The 14,513-nt window shown below is 60.4% G+C and overlaps 1 protein-coding gene across 7 annotated transcripts in view; it reads right to left on the minus strand.

Annotated features, from left to right (window-relative positions):
• SYT7 (synaptotagmin 7) overlaps positions 1 to 13,776 on the minus strand; it is a 62,922-nt gene extending 49,146 nt beyond the window's left edge. For all 7 annotated transcript variants that reach the window (XM_043452023.1, XM_043452021.1, XM_043452017.1 and 4 more), the window contains exon 1: positions 13,385 to 13,776. In XM_043452023.1, coding sequence (XP_043307958.1) covers positions 13,385 to 13,415 — 31 coding nt within the window. In that variant the 5' untranslated portion in view covers positions 13,416 to 13,776. The remainder of the gene's footprint in view (positions 1 to 13,384) is intronic.
• Positions 13,777 to 14,513: the final 737 nt, after the last annotated feature.

Consider the following 14,513-nt stretch of genomic DNA (forward strand, 5'->3'; position numbering starts at 1 on the left):
ACCTTTTCTCCTGCTGCCAGGCCAGTCCTAACAAGATGAACACTAAGGCCTGTAATATGCCTTCACCAGGGCACAGACTCCCTACCTCACATCCACTCAAATAAGAATCGTGCCCACAGCTCTTTCCCATGAAGAATGGGGGTTGGGGGAGAGGGCCACAGCTGCAGCCCACGCCTGTTCTCCCCACCCCACAGTTAGGGTCTCTTGGAGAGGCAGAGCCACTTGGTGTCTCTAGGGATTGCTTGTATTAGCCTCATTGGGTGCAGAAATTCTCCTCTTCCTAAAACAAACAGCAAAACAAATCAAACCACCTGAAGACAACACCCCGAATCAGCTTCTCTGGATCCAGGCAGGGAGTAAAGATAATAGCCTTTAATTACAGTGAGTGAAGTGAAAGTTGCTCAGTCGTGTCCGACTCTTTGCAACCCCATGGACCATACAGCTCGTGGAATTCTCCAGGCCATAATACTAGAGCGGGTAGCCTTTCCCTTCTCCAGGGGATCTTCCCAACCCAGGGAGCGAACCCAGGTCTCCTGCATTGCAGGCGGATTCTTTACCAGCTGGGCCACCAGGAAAGCCACTTAATTACAGCAGATGTGGCTAATATACATTGAGCACTTACTACAGGACAGGCGCTGTGCTGAGAGCTCTGTGAACATTATCTCATTTAGCCTGGCCAAACCCTGATGTCCCAGGGAAGCATCCTACAGATAAGGAAAGTGGGGTTCAGAGAGGTGAGGTGACCACTCAGTTGGTGCAGCTGATGAGTACTGAGACCAGCAAGGGAAACCACATCTATCTGCCCTTAACCTTACAGCTCAACTGGGTCTACCACCCCATCCTTCCATGTTCTTTGGGAGGCTTCACTGCCCCCTTAGGAGTTTCCAAAGCCACCCCACCCCTCCACCATCCTCATGTCTCAGCTGAGAGCCACATGGAGGAAGACAGTAACACTCCACCCTCCCACAGCACTTTACAACCTGCGAATTGCTTTCAAATCCACTGTTCAAATCAACTCTCATGATACTGAGGCCCTCTTCCGATTTTACAGGGGAGGGAAAAAAAAAAAAGCAAAATTAAGGCTCAAAGGAATAAGTTTTGTCCCAAGTCACACAATGAGTAATGGAGCCAGAACGCAGGTGAAGATGGCGGGGCTCCCAGCCCAGTGCTCTCTCTCCCTACTTCTTCATGGCTGGGTCCCGCAGGCAAACCAGTGAGGCGGTCTTAAGGACCTTCATCTCCTGGGGGCTTCCTGAGGCCCTGCCCTGAGCTGCTTCCCTGCTCCTGCTCCCTAGGGGCCATCAGTTGGCTCAGCTCTAACTTGGAGTCTCGGAGTCTCATTCGAAATGAAATTTTTTTTCCAGGCAATTACTTCCTGCTAATTAGGAGGCAAGACTGCCAGTCCCTGGGCCCTGGGCTGACCCCTTTTCTCAACTCACAGGGGTGGGGGATTTGTTGAGATCCTAGGGAGCAGCACCAGCCACAGCAACTGCCTGGACCAGCCCCATCATTGGAAGGAGGCCAGAAAACTTTTGAGGGTGGGGGGACGGGTGGTAGGGTCAGGTGCTCCAAGGAATGGGAAGAAGGGAGGTGGGGATGCTACAGCTCTGACTTAAGAGAGATCCAGGGGACAAGAAGCTGGAAGAAGCGTAGACATGCTGGGCAGAGTGAGAGAGAGACCTGGGCTTAGGAGGAGCAGGGGGAGCCAGGAAGATCCAGAGAAACGGGGACACGTCATAGGAAGGAATAAGGAGGCATCTCAGGAAGCAGGGAGACAGAGGAGGAGGGAGAGATTTCCCCTCTGCTGAGGGAGAGAAAGACGGAACCCTGGAAAATGGTCAAGATGACAGAAGTGGAAAAGGTAGGGGCGGGGAGATGCCGGGGGACTCCAGGAAGGGGGAAGGAGAGAGGAAGGAGGCATTGCTGAAGGAAAGTCCTGGGGAGGAGGGGAGGAGAGCGGGGGAGGACGGCTGGTGTGGCCGCTCCCAGGGCCCCAAGAAGAAGGGTTCTCTCTACGTCATTGTCCTTGAACCTCCCCAATGTCAGTGCTCAGCCAGCCGGGCCTGCCTGCCCTCCTACGCAGCCACAGGTGCGGGCGGGCAGGATGGCAGGCCACCAGCCGGCTCAGGCCCCAGATGCTTCACTCATCCAGGGCAGCCAGCCGACTCTCCTTTCTGCCAACCTGCCGCCCCCTCCAGCAGGCTAAGCCACGACCCGCCTGGGTCACAAAGCCATGTGACCAAGGGGCTCTGGGACTGTGTGGTCCAGCCCCTTCACTTTATGGAGGGGAGGATCAAGGGCCCTGAGAGGAAACAGAGCTTGTCCAAGGTCACAGAACAAGTGAGCGAGGAGGCCAGATGAAAAGGGCTCAGGGGCTAAGTCTCAGTGGTGGGTCCTGTTCCCTCCTGGGCCAAGGAGACAAGACAGGTCTGGTTGCCAGCAAGTCAGTCCCTGATCCGTCTAAGCCTTGTGGAGTGTGGGGTGGCAGGCAGAAGGGAACGAGGGTTGCCAGGGGCTGGAAGGGAAGCAAAGGAAGTCACCATTTATGGAGCCCTGGGTGGGAGGGTTCTGCATGGGTTATAATTGCAGCTAACATTATTGAGCACTTACTAGGTACAGTGTTCCAGCCACTTAAGACATTACATGCAGATCTCATTTAATCCCCACGATAACCTTATAAAGTATGTATTACTGTTATTCTATTATAGGGAAGAAACGGAGACTCAGGAGGGTTGAGTAATTGGCCAAGTCTGCAGATTAACCAGTGGCACGGTTCTAGCTTGGGTGGCTGGCCACTGCTCTGAGGACCCCTGCACCCTGCCATTATCTGAAGATGCTCAGAGCCCTGAATTTGCAAGATCCTAGCCCAGCCCTGGTAGAATCTAGGCCCCAGATGCCAATGGGGTTACAGTTCTGTGTTGTGGAGGCTTCCAATGGCCCAAAGGAGATCCTAGACTTCACTAAGCTCTGTCTTACAGTGCTGGTGTCCGGGTTCCAGTTCTGGCTCTGCCACTCACATACTGTGTGATGTTGGGCAGGTCCTTTGCCCTCTCGGGCCTTGCTTCTCCCACCCGTATCATCAAAGAGCTGTAATTTAGTCACTAAGTCATGTCTGACCCTCTGTGACCCCATGGACTGTAGCCCCACCCACCCCAGCTCCTCTGTCCATGGGATTTCCCAGGCAAGAACACTGGAGTGGGTTGCCATTTCCTTCTCCATCAAAGGGTAGGACCAGATAATAGAGCTAGTGTGTGTGTGTGTGTGTGTGTGTGTGTGTGTGTGTGTGTGTGTGTTAGCTGCTCAGTCATGTCTGACTCTTCTCAACCCCATGGACTGTAGCCCACCAGGGTCCTCTGTCCATGGAGTTCTCCTGGCAGAGCTGGTATATATGACACTAACTTTGTGACAGACACAGTTCTAGGCAGTGTATGGACATTAACTCAGCAGCCCCTTCCAGCCCACTCTGAAGTAAGAGCTATTATTGTCTGTTTTAGAGATGGGAAAATGAGGCAGTGAAAGGTTAAGTAACTTGCCCAAGGCCACAGTTCTAATCAATACATGGCCGATCTGGGATTTGGGCCCCATTACTTTTGATCCAGAGCCCACGTTCTGCCTGCCACTCTGCACTGTTTCCCTAATGACTCTCTCGGCCATTGCCTGGTGCCCCAGAGAGATCCGCTTATGTCCCTCAGCCCTGGCACACACGCCATCACGCTTCCACATGGGAAGTGCACCCGCCGTCACATGTCTGCATAACACAACATGCGTCTGCTCATGCTGCCACGCCCACTCCTGTGCTTCCGCCCAGTTTCTGTCTGGAATAGCCACACATGACCGTCCGTGTCCGCAAGAACAGGCCAGCTCTGGCAGGCCCACATGAACACGCACGCACGGCCCCCTTTCTGGGTACTGGCTGACTGAGGGAGCCGTGTGCCAGGCTTCGGCATATGGCACGTGGCGGTGACGTGGGCCGCCACACCCCTTCTCCTCTGCGTTCCACCCCCCCGCCCCAGTGCCTGGGTGGCTCACACGTCACATCGCGCACCTGCCGGCACCCCCATCCACGCTGCCTTCCTCACGCCTCTCCCCTAACAGAAGCAGGCACCTTCTCCAGGAAGGAAGCAGGCACAGGCCCAGCCTGGCTCCCACAGCCCAAAGATGCCAGCCAACCCGGGGGAGGAGAGGGAGAAAGAGCCATCGATCGGAGGCTCTGGGGGCCCGGGGGCTATGGTTCCCATCTGACACTAAGCCTTCCCTTAGGTCTGAGTGCAGAGCTGAGCTCCTCAGGACCGTAGAGATGCCAACTCCCCTTTGTCATTGTCAGATATGGGGCCAGATGGGGAACCAGGGGACGGAGGGTCTGTCCACCACTGCCGAGCAGGACTGTGGTGCCGAGAGGGCTCCTCTGGCCAAGTTACCGGTGCACCCCCACCACCACCCCATCCTTGGTCCCTGCTCTCTCCTCCCCCTGCCCAAGCATCTCGGAGTTCTGTGTATTTTTAGGCCTCAGCTGACAGGCTGTGAAATCGCTCCCTTCGCACCTCCCTAACCAGGCGGGGGCTGGAGAGGGAGGAACGGGGTTGTGGGGGGGGCACACACACAGCCGATTCATCAGGCTCCTCCAGGGCTGGCAGGTGCCAAGTAGGGAGTAAGGGGTGCCTCCTTTTGAGTGAGAGGATCTTTCCACGGCGCCCAGAGAGAGGGAGAGAAGATATGCTGGGAAGGAGGCTCCGCCCCACTCCAGGGGCCTGGGAACAAAGCTTTAGGGGACGCCGGGCATGAAAGCAGGTGCTGGGACACACTTTGGGTCCAGCTCTGCGGCCAGTACCCATCCCCAGCCCTCCCTTCTGGGCGATGGATCAAGAGGCAGGCTGGCTCAGATCTAGTGGGATGAGGGCAGTGTGGCGCCATGGTTAAGACCAGGACTTGGGAGTGAGGCTGACGTGCAATTCCATCCCTGCTCTACTGAGTGACCTGGAGAGATGCTCCACCTTGCTGGGCCTCAGTTTCCTCATCTGTACAACAGCGCTAATATTTCCCTCGAGGGGCTCCTCCTGCGAGGGCTACATGAAAGCCGTATGTGTAGAACGAGGTGGTCTGTGGATCCACCAGGCACTGCTGAGAGAGCCTCCTTATGGCTTTCCCCTACCAGCAAATCCTCCTCCTTACCATGGTCCTTGAGGCAGGAGCCCAGAGCTCATCCTCTTTGGTACCCACTGGACCTTCTCCCCCAGGGAACCAGTCCCCCAGCCAAGGTGGGCAGAAAACATATACCATCCCCACCCCCTGCTTCCTGCTACAGGGCACGCATACCCATTGTGCGTGCACACGGACCCAAATGCCAACATGCTCATCTGCTGCAGTGCCTGGGTGTGAGGGCGTTCGCTCTGGGATGACCCCCTTAGGGAAGTGGGAAGACGTACCCAGGCCCTGCTGTGAATGGGCCCCTGTGCCAGGGGCCGTGGGCATGGAGAGGGGGGCGGCCTGCCTAGTTGCTGTGGAGACAGGCTGGCTCTGGTGGGGCTTTGGAGCTCAGGCCTGGCAGCTGGAGCTTGAGCAATATGGCTCCTCCAGGGCCAGGCCCTGATGCCCATGGTGGGGAGGTAGGGTGCAGAACTGATTCTCAGGAGCCTTAACTGTGTTCACTGGGCCCTGGGACCACCCCACTTGGCTCTACATCTCTACCCAGGAGACTTCCTCTGATGCCCTGGCCCCCTAGGTAAGCCCCTGGGGGTGTACAGTCATGCCCCCCTGCACCAGGCTGTTCCCTTGACTGCCTATCACCCACCACGGGCTTTCCAAGGGCAGGGCCCCAGTCCTCCTGCTACGGGTGCTCTGGACACAGCCCTGTGCAGGTAAGAGACGGTGGAGGGGCTGGACAAGAGTGGAAACAAATACGTTAATGGCTGGGGATCCAGCTCCATAGATGGGCCTGCCTCCAGGCTTCCCACCCTCCACACTGCTGCGTTAAAGTTCTTCATAGAGATATGCTTAAAAGCCATCCATAGTCTGCCATTGCCCAGATTAAAAAAAAAAAGTCCAGTTTTCCTACTTCAGAATGACAGGAGCTTCATCAGTTGGCCCAGCCTGCTGCACCCAAGCCTCGACTCCTGCTGTGCTTAGCTGCTCAGTCGTGTCGGATTCTCTGCGACCCCAAGGACTGTAATCCACCAGGCTCCTCTGTCCGAGGGGATTTTCCAGGCAAGAATACTGACTTGGGTTGCCATGCCCTCCGACTCCTGCTACTGCCCCCCAAAGACCTCCGTTCTAGCCCTGCAGGCTTAGACATCCACTGCTGCCTTGACCGGCCGAGATCTGACAGACCTCCGGGGCACTGCACGTGCTGTCCCCACCACGCGGAACGACTCCTCCCTGCCTGCTCACATGGCAAGCTCTTATTCTCCCTCCAAAACCCAAAATCCAGGACCCAAGGCTCATGCTCCTGGGTCTGGCAGTGTGGCTGGTCCCAAATCAACTTCTAACTGCAAGTCCCCCCGTCCCAGGGTGGTCTGAGGATGGACCAGCTAACGTACGCTGGGGGCTTAGAATAGCAGCTGGCATCTACTGAATGCTCCACATGTCTTTGCTGTTCTGAAGTAGACGGATCGACACTGCCTCCGTGAAGCCCTCTGCACTGCTGGCAGTGGGGTGGAGTGGGGCTGAGGCAGGCCTGTCATCCTTGGAGCTTCCAGAACCCAAATCCCACATGTCAATCACTCAGTGCAGGGTAATGTTGATAACAGCTGTCGCTGGTTGAGTGTTTACTATGTGCTGGGCTTTCTGTTAAAGATGTTTCCTGCCTTATCTCACCTCATCCTCTGACTCCACGGGAGGTAAGAACCAGCATCATACCCATTTAACAGGGGAGGAAACTGAGCCCAGGGTGGTGGGGGGACTTGCTCTAGGGACACAGTGGCAAGTGTTTCTACCAGAAGCTGTCTGACCCCACAGACCTGGCTTAAGCAAGCCACCCCTTGCTGCATGGACGTGACGTGTGTAGCACATACCAAATGCTCCACAAATAAGAACTTTCTATTACTGTCCTACTGTTATTATCAGGGGAGAGAACAAGGTCTTTTGGGTGATCTAAGAGGGGTTTCCTTAGGCTGGACCCCCTATAAAGCAGGGTGTGTGGGCTCAGTCACTCAGTCAAGTCCAGCTCTTTGCAACCCCATGAACTGTAGCCCCCAGGCTCCTCTGTCCATGGGATTTTCCAGGCAAGGATATGGGAGTGGGTTGCCATAAAACAAGAAACTCCATTTTCCTGGAGAAAGAGTGAGGGTGCAGAGCAAGCCTTGGGCTGCCGGGAGTGGGGGCTGGGATGGCAAGGAGGTGTGCAGGGAGCCCAGGATCCGGACCCAGGGGCCTTGAGGAACCCGAGGGATGCTGGAGGGAGCCAGTGCCTGCAGGTGTCACGGCGGGCCCAGGTTGGGCAGGGCGGGAGAGGGCCGGCCGTGCGCTAGCTGAGCTGGCCACTGCTCTATGGCCCCGCTGACACCACCCCACGGTAATGAGACGGATCCAATTTGTACCCAGGGCCCCGCCGGGAGCAGCTGCTGCGGCAGGGTTTGAAGTAATTTAATTGGACACATTTGCCACACAGCTCCCTCTTCTGCTCCCCTCATGGAGCGCCTCACGCCGGAACCCCTCGAGGCCTCCCACACCCCACGCCACCTCCCACCCCAGCTGGAAGCAGGGTGCACACTTTGCCAGCCGGCTCTGTGAGACCCCCACCTGCTAGGAGGGACCCCTTGGCACCTCTCGTCCCTCACTCTGGGGGCTCCTAAGTGCTCGGGAGCCATGGGGCTGGCGGGGGTTCTACAGGTGCAAAGTTCTCCCCTTTCGCCGAGGCAACCAATACCTCCGGCCCACCTCCTCTGATGGGCAGAAAGGGTCATCCTTTTTCTCCCCCGGTCAGCTGGAGAACCCCAGCTCCCTCCGCCCCAGGAAGGGCATCGGAAGAGCAGGGCCACTACCAAGAGGGAGGGGGGCAGTTCTCCTTTGAGAGCTCTGGGAAGGGGTGCACACACACACACATCGAGTCGGAGAAACACGTATACACACCCAGTTACACACACACACACGTTGACAAACTCACAGTTTGTCCTGGACCTCCCTGTATCTGTACACACCAAAGCTCCAACCCCCCCGCCACTCCCCTGAACATCCCTGCTGTGCACGCCGAACAGCCAGGTGAGGCCCTGCTCCCAGCAGATGGAGGCCTTGGAGGCAGCCAAGCTGGCAGGTGGGAGGGTGTGGCAGGGGGCAGGCAGGGCCCCTGGAGGGCACAGGCTCCGCCTGGCTGGGTACAGGGCCAGGGGAGCGGCCCTCCCCCAACGCTCTCTGTCACAGCTCCCCACGCACCTTGACACACCTCGCTACAAATCCACTCATTAGCTCCTGTTTACAGCGGGCACGGCGCTTGGATGAGCTATTAGGGCTGTCCAGCTGCTACCCGCACGCACCCAGGTACACACAGCCTGGCACTTCTGCCCACCCACCCTGCCCTCCCTTTCCTGGGTGCTGGGGCCCCACACCCGCAGTCACTCCGATCATCAGTTCCCCAAACCTCCCAGCTCACCGTTCCAGTCAGCTCCCAGTTCAGCCCCGCAGGCGATACACTTCTGCCAAGAGACCCCTCCAGGCAGATGCTGCAGAGCCTCCCGGGGCAGGCCCGACGCGCCAGCCCACCTTCCAACCAGCTGGGTCCAGAGTTCCAGGCACAGGCTCTGGGAGCCATCCAGCCCCTTCCACAGGTCCCATTTTGTCTGCCAATTCTGTTCCAACCCTTGGGGAATTCTGCTGGGTGAGACGAAGCCCTGCCCTCTAGACACTAGCTGGACAAGGCCCAGCAAGGCTGCCCCCGCTGCCCGGAAGGTCAGGGACGTCCATGTCTGTGGAACTGGCACGGTCCACCTGGTACCACTGGCTGGGGTTCCCTGGCAAGGCGGGCGGGCACCCGGGCTAGGTCTGGCACAGGCTGGCTCCGGCATTAGGCCAGACCAGTGACCGCCCCAACAGACAGCGCTGACCTTACGGGTGGCATGTGCCACCTGCTGGGCATGCCCAGGGGACATGATGCTGGGTCCATGCAGGGCCGCTCGGGCCCACCTGAGAGACCTGGGCGCCTTTGGGGAGCCTGTGCGGCTGACTCCTCTTCCAGCCAAGAGTCCTCTGCTCAGGACTGGGCCTCCCGCCCCTACCCCCAGCCCCCACACCCTCCTCGAGGCCCTCCTCACCATGCCTCTCTCTGCTGTTCCAGGCCTCACTCCCCTGGGGGAAGCAGCTATTGAAAATGGTCCAGCGGATTCAATAAAAATTCAAAGTCCCTGAGAGAATGGGGGTGGGGGGGGTGGGAGGGGGAGGAGGAGGGGGAAGGGGGGACTACCCACCCACTCCTCCTCTGCCTGTCCTTTGGGCAGGCCGGAGCCGGCGAGGAGGGGACAGTCCTCTTGTCACGAATTGTCACCCCACGCTGCCCTAACTGTCCCTTGGGCCTGAGTTTGGGGTCAGCCGGGCCCTAGCTGCCAGGGACCTGTCTTTGTCCACCTGACGCCCACCTGTTCCTCTGCCTTCCAGCTGTCCCTCACCTGTCACCTGCTGGCCTGTGGGTTCCCATGCCGGTCCAGCCAGCTCGAGCCCTTCTTCCCGAACCAGGAGGGACTGTGAGGTTCTCTTCCCCCCCACCATCCCCTGGTTTTGAGCCCCCCAGCCTGTTAGTCAAGCTGTCCCCACAAGGCCACTGAACAGCACGACCCAAGGCCAAGGTTGGGGGGGTGCTCCTGTCTTTCTGGAAATGCTACAGCCTGGGGGCGCTGGCTACCTTGACCCAAGCCCCACAGAAGTCACACGTCCAGCCCTGCCTTTCAGACCGGCCATGGCCCATCGGGAGGTCTTGTGATCTTCAGCTCGAGACTCTGACTCAAGCCCAGGAGGCAGGCCTGAGAGGTCTGGGCCGGTGCAGGTGGATGGGTGGGAGGTGGGAGGGGAGAGTTTGTCAGTGAAGCAGTCAGACGGTCAGGCCTCCCTGGGCCGTCCCACACCCCAGCCCCCGCCCCTAACCTTGATGGCCCTCACAGTGTACAGCTCCGATCTGCCCTTTTGGCCAGGCCCTGATTCTTGTCCCACACAACAGCCAGCAGCCTCTGCCCCTCACTTGTGCTCACGGGTGGAGGGGTTGGTCTTGGGGTTAAGAGAGAAGACCTGCTATGCCAAGGCCCCCTGGCCCGTGGGGTATCCCCACACTCCTTAGGAATGACGTACCCGGCAGAGCTGCTAGGGGGCGGGGAGCAGAGTCCGCTAGCAGGTGGACAGATGGAGGAGGCTTTAAGTACTACTCTCCCCAAGGACAAGTTCAGAGACGGCTGGGGCCAGGGCTGGCGGCCCTCAGGACCTGAACTCTCTCCCAGAGCGACCGCACCAGCCCAGGCTTTCCTTCTCTGGCCTTGTTCACTCGCTCACCGCAAGGTCATCTCTCCCTGCCTCCCTCTCTGCTGCCGTCCTGCCTGCCCACTGCAACGCTGACCCCTGTGGGCCGGCCGAGGCCCTGCCCTGCCAGGGGACAGGGACACAGAGCGGCCAGGCCAGGCCAGCTTCGGGATGAACAGAAGATGGAGGCCGTGGGCCGGGAGAGGGCTGCCTGTCTATGGGAGGGTGGAGGAGAGCTTGCAGACCTGGCCGGGGGGAGGCGGGGCAGAGTTTGGAGCAGGAGTGACGGAGGTGTGGGGTAGGGGGCTGGTCTTCCTTCTTCACTAGGCTCGGGCTTTGCTCCACAGTCCGTTGCTTCAGCCAAGGAAGAGAATCCAGATCCGGAAGAGAAGGGCCTGGGGGCCAGGGGCCCACACAGAGCTTGCCTGTCCCCTGTTGGGGTAAGGGTCTTAGCAGTAGGCTGAGCCCTGTGGGGACCTGCAGCAGAGGGCATGGGTTACAGGAGGGAGTACCACGCGGACCTTCTGGAACCAGCCTAGGGCATGGGGGAGAGAAGAGGACAGGAGACGAAGATCTTTTTTTGAAAGGATTGGGCCGCAGGTGTTCCAGGCAGTGGGATGAAGTGATGAGGATGTAAAAGGTCCACTAGCCTTTGGGGGGCCAGAGGGATGGGCCTGAATCACACAGCAATTCATTGGCATATCTTACTCCCACCCAGTGCCAGCCTTGGGGGACACACTCCCTGCCTGGGGGAGCAGAGTCCGGGGAGCCTGGGGTGAGCTGGGGAAGGGGGAAAGCCTGGCCTGGAGCTGTAGGGATGAGAGGAGGTGGGCAGGGATGCCAGGGGGCACAGAGTCCAGACTGAGGTCCCTGGCTCCTCAGAGATCCCCAGAGATCTAGGATCAAAAGCAAATTCTGCCCTCTGCTGCCTATTTCTGACCCCATCCAGCCTACTGCCCACCTCAGACAGAAGTAAACCTCGTCGTAAGTAAGGCCAGTCTGTTTACACCAGAACTGGCCTTGCCAGAGGACTGGTGAGTCCTGCAACTGGAGTGGGCAAGACAGGTCTCTGACCCAGACAGGGAGGCCCATTCAAGGGGGAGAAGGAAAAGTCTAGGGGCTGCCAGCAGGCCAGGGGGCAGCACTGGGTTCCAGGCCCTCTGCCCAGAAGATGCCAAGCACATCAAGTTGGCCTCCGTGGAGAGGGCAGAGGTGCTTGGGGTTGTGGTGATGTCATGGTGCCCAGGCGTGGGAGGAAAGAGGAGGGAAGGAGAAGGACAAGGGCAGGGCCCAGGCCACTGGCCTAACAGGAGGCTGCTAGCCTGGCAGGGGGAGGGGAGTGTTCTCACTGCATCGCCCCTTCCATTTTCACACCCCAGAGCTGGTCTCTGCACTGAGCTATTGGCTTCTGAGAGGGCGATCAAAGCAAGAGAACGCCTCTGTCCTTGGTCCCAGTGTTGGAAGCTGGCAGCCCACTTGGGGGAAGATGCCAGGGTGGGTGATCTGGGTCCCGAGAGATGAAGGAAGGGGTCTCCAAAGGCAATGTCCCTTCAGCCGTCACCTAGAGGACATTCACAGGTGGCCATGAGGCTGCAGAGTGGGAGACTGAGTCCTCTTTCACGCATATACGCAAGCGCAGAATGAGTACAATGCCTGGCACCCAGGAGGTCCTCCTGGGTGGGCTCAAGCTGCTATGACTTGATGAGGGTGAGGACAGACGCGGGGACAGGCTGAGCCTGCCCCTAGAGGGAAAGAGCAAATGTGGGGCTGGGGCAAGAGCAGGTAAAGCTGGCACCACAGGAGTGCCCTCAAAAGCCTTGGGGCTCTAGGCCCCTTCTGCAGAGGGCCTCAGAGCTGTCCCTCCCCCTCCCCCCAGGGCCCCCAGACCCCGGAGGTTAGCATCAGTAAGCCTAGAGGCTCTTGGTCTGGGAGCAAGTCCTCCGGCTTGTGTGTTGTGCTTTCAGCGTCAGAGAGAAACCCAGAAGCAGAGACCCTGCTGCTAGGACTGGCAGACTTGGGGTGCTGGGTCTGGGGTGGGGCACCCCAGGTGGGAGTTGAGACTGAGCCTGGGCAGGAGTGGCAGGGGACCTGCCTACAGGTGGGCACTGTGTGAGGAGGCGTCATCAGGAGCCAAGGAGGAAATGGCAGAGCAATTTCCCGAGAAAGGTGGAAAGATTCCTGCTTCCAGGACGCCTAGCAGACGTGGGCTTTCAGGCCACTCCCCGGCTTGGGCTCCGCAGAAATGCAAAGGAGCACGGCCCCTCCCCCTCCCACCCCCGACAGGACAGGAGTGAGTTTGGGGTTCTTTGCTTCCCCCCTCCCCAAGGCCAGGAGAACATTCCCCTGGCACCCCTATTCTCACCAATCTCTGCTCTCTTTCCCTTCAGGTACCCCTGCCTCTCTCTTCATCGTTCCCGGGGCTCACCGCCCTCCAGAAGCCCCCCTCCCCTGCGGCTGCACCAGATTTCCACCTGCCCCCTGGCACCCTCTCGGTTCACAGTTGTCACGGCCGATGTCACTCCGCTTCCCGGTGCCCACAACCTTGGCCGAAAGCTGCCCGGGATCCCAGTCCCGGGGTCCCCTAGCACTGGTAGGTACCAGTGCTAGGGGACCCAGGGGTGCCTCTGAGGGCACTGCGGGGGCGTTAGCTCCCCTCTCCGCCACACACGTTGTCCTTGGGCTGCGGGGGGTGGGGGGGGGAGGTCCTTGTGGGGACACTGCGAAGCCGGCGCCGGGCATCAAGCTTGGCAGTGCCCGGACTGACTGCGGGGGACCGGGGTCCGAGCTGCTGCCGCTCCAGCCCGCGCCCCCGGGGCTGGGGTGACCCTGGGTGAGGGGAGTCCGTGCGGCTCGGTTGGACAGCAGCCCCCGGCTGGGGCTCCGAGACGGCGCCCGGCGCTGCCGCCGTCCTGCCCACCGGTGCGGGGCGCCCCAGACCGCGCGGGGCCGCGCTTACCTGGGCTGGCCGCCTCCGGGTCCCGGTACATGGTCCCCTCGTCGCCGGCTCCCTCCGGGCTCTTCAGAGCCGCCCGCGGCCGCGCGTTGCTCCGCCGCCGCTGCAGGGCATGGGGCCGGGCGACCCCCGGGGGCGGGTCCGAGGGCGGGGGCCGTGCGGGCTGCACCGAGCCGCGGAGCCGGGGAGCGGGGGCCGCCCGCCAGCCCTCCCGCCCGCCCGCCGAGCACGCTGCCGCCGCCGCCGAGCCGCGCCGAGCCTCCTCCCTCCGGCTTGCGCGCCGCGTGTGCGCGCCGGAGCGTGTGTGAGTGTGTACGAGGCGGTGTGTATGTGTGTGTGTGAGCGCGTGTGTGAGCGCGCCCGGGACACCGCCGGCGCCGCCCGCCAGCCGCCGAGCGCCGCGGCCACCGCCACCGCCTGGCGTCCGCCGGTGCCCGCTGCCGGCCGCGAGCCGTACTGCAGCCCGCGCCCGCCGCCGCCCGGAGCCGCCCCGAGGGCACTGCCGCCGCCCCGCGCCCCGCCCGCCCGCAGCCCCCGCGGGGAGGGCACGGAGCCCGCCGGCGGGGCTCTTCGGGCCTGCGGGTCCCACCGCACTGGGCGCCACAGCCGGCCGGTGCGCCCCAGATGGCAGCGGCTTCAAACCCAGCAGGGCGGCGAGGCCGGCCACCTCCTCCGAGGTGCCCTTTGACTCCGTTCCAAAAGGCGAGCAGATCCGCTCCGCGTTTTCCACTCGGTGGCGGCTGAAGGGCGTCAGCTCGGGGCTCGACAGAGCGGCGGTCCCGGGAAGGGAAGCTGGTGTGTGCAAAAACCAGGAGTGGAGTTTTGCCAACGCTGAGCTGGGTCCACCACCCTGGCCATGCCCACAGCTTGCGCACAGCTGGAACCGAAAGATCTAACATCTCGACCCTCAGCGAGGGACTAGGCCTAGTGACCCTCCCCACTTAACCCAGCCACGCAGTAGAAGAAAACAGACATCTCAACCTCTGTCCCTGCTTCCCTCTCACCACTCCACTGCCCTCTTGCTTTCCTTGGCCGCAGCCCTTCAGTGAGTAAGAAGGAAGGGCCTCTTTCCCCCCCCAACCCTGGGGCTCACTTGGCCTTCTCAGCCTCTGTCAGCTCAACACAGTCCAAG

This window comes from Cervus canadensis, chromosome 29, assembly GCF_019320065.1.
Source record: "Cervus canadensis isolate Bull #8, Minnesota chromosome 29, ASM1932006v1, whole genome shotgun sequence".
Taxonomy (NCBI): Eukaryota; Metazoa; Chordata; class Mammalia; order Artiodactyla; family Cervidae; genus Cervus; species Cervus canadensis.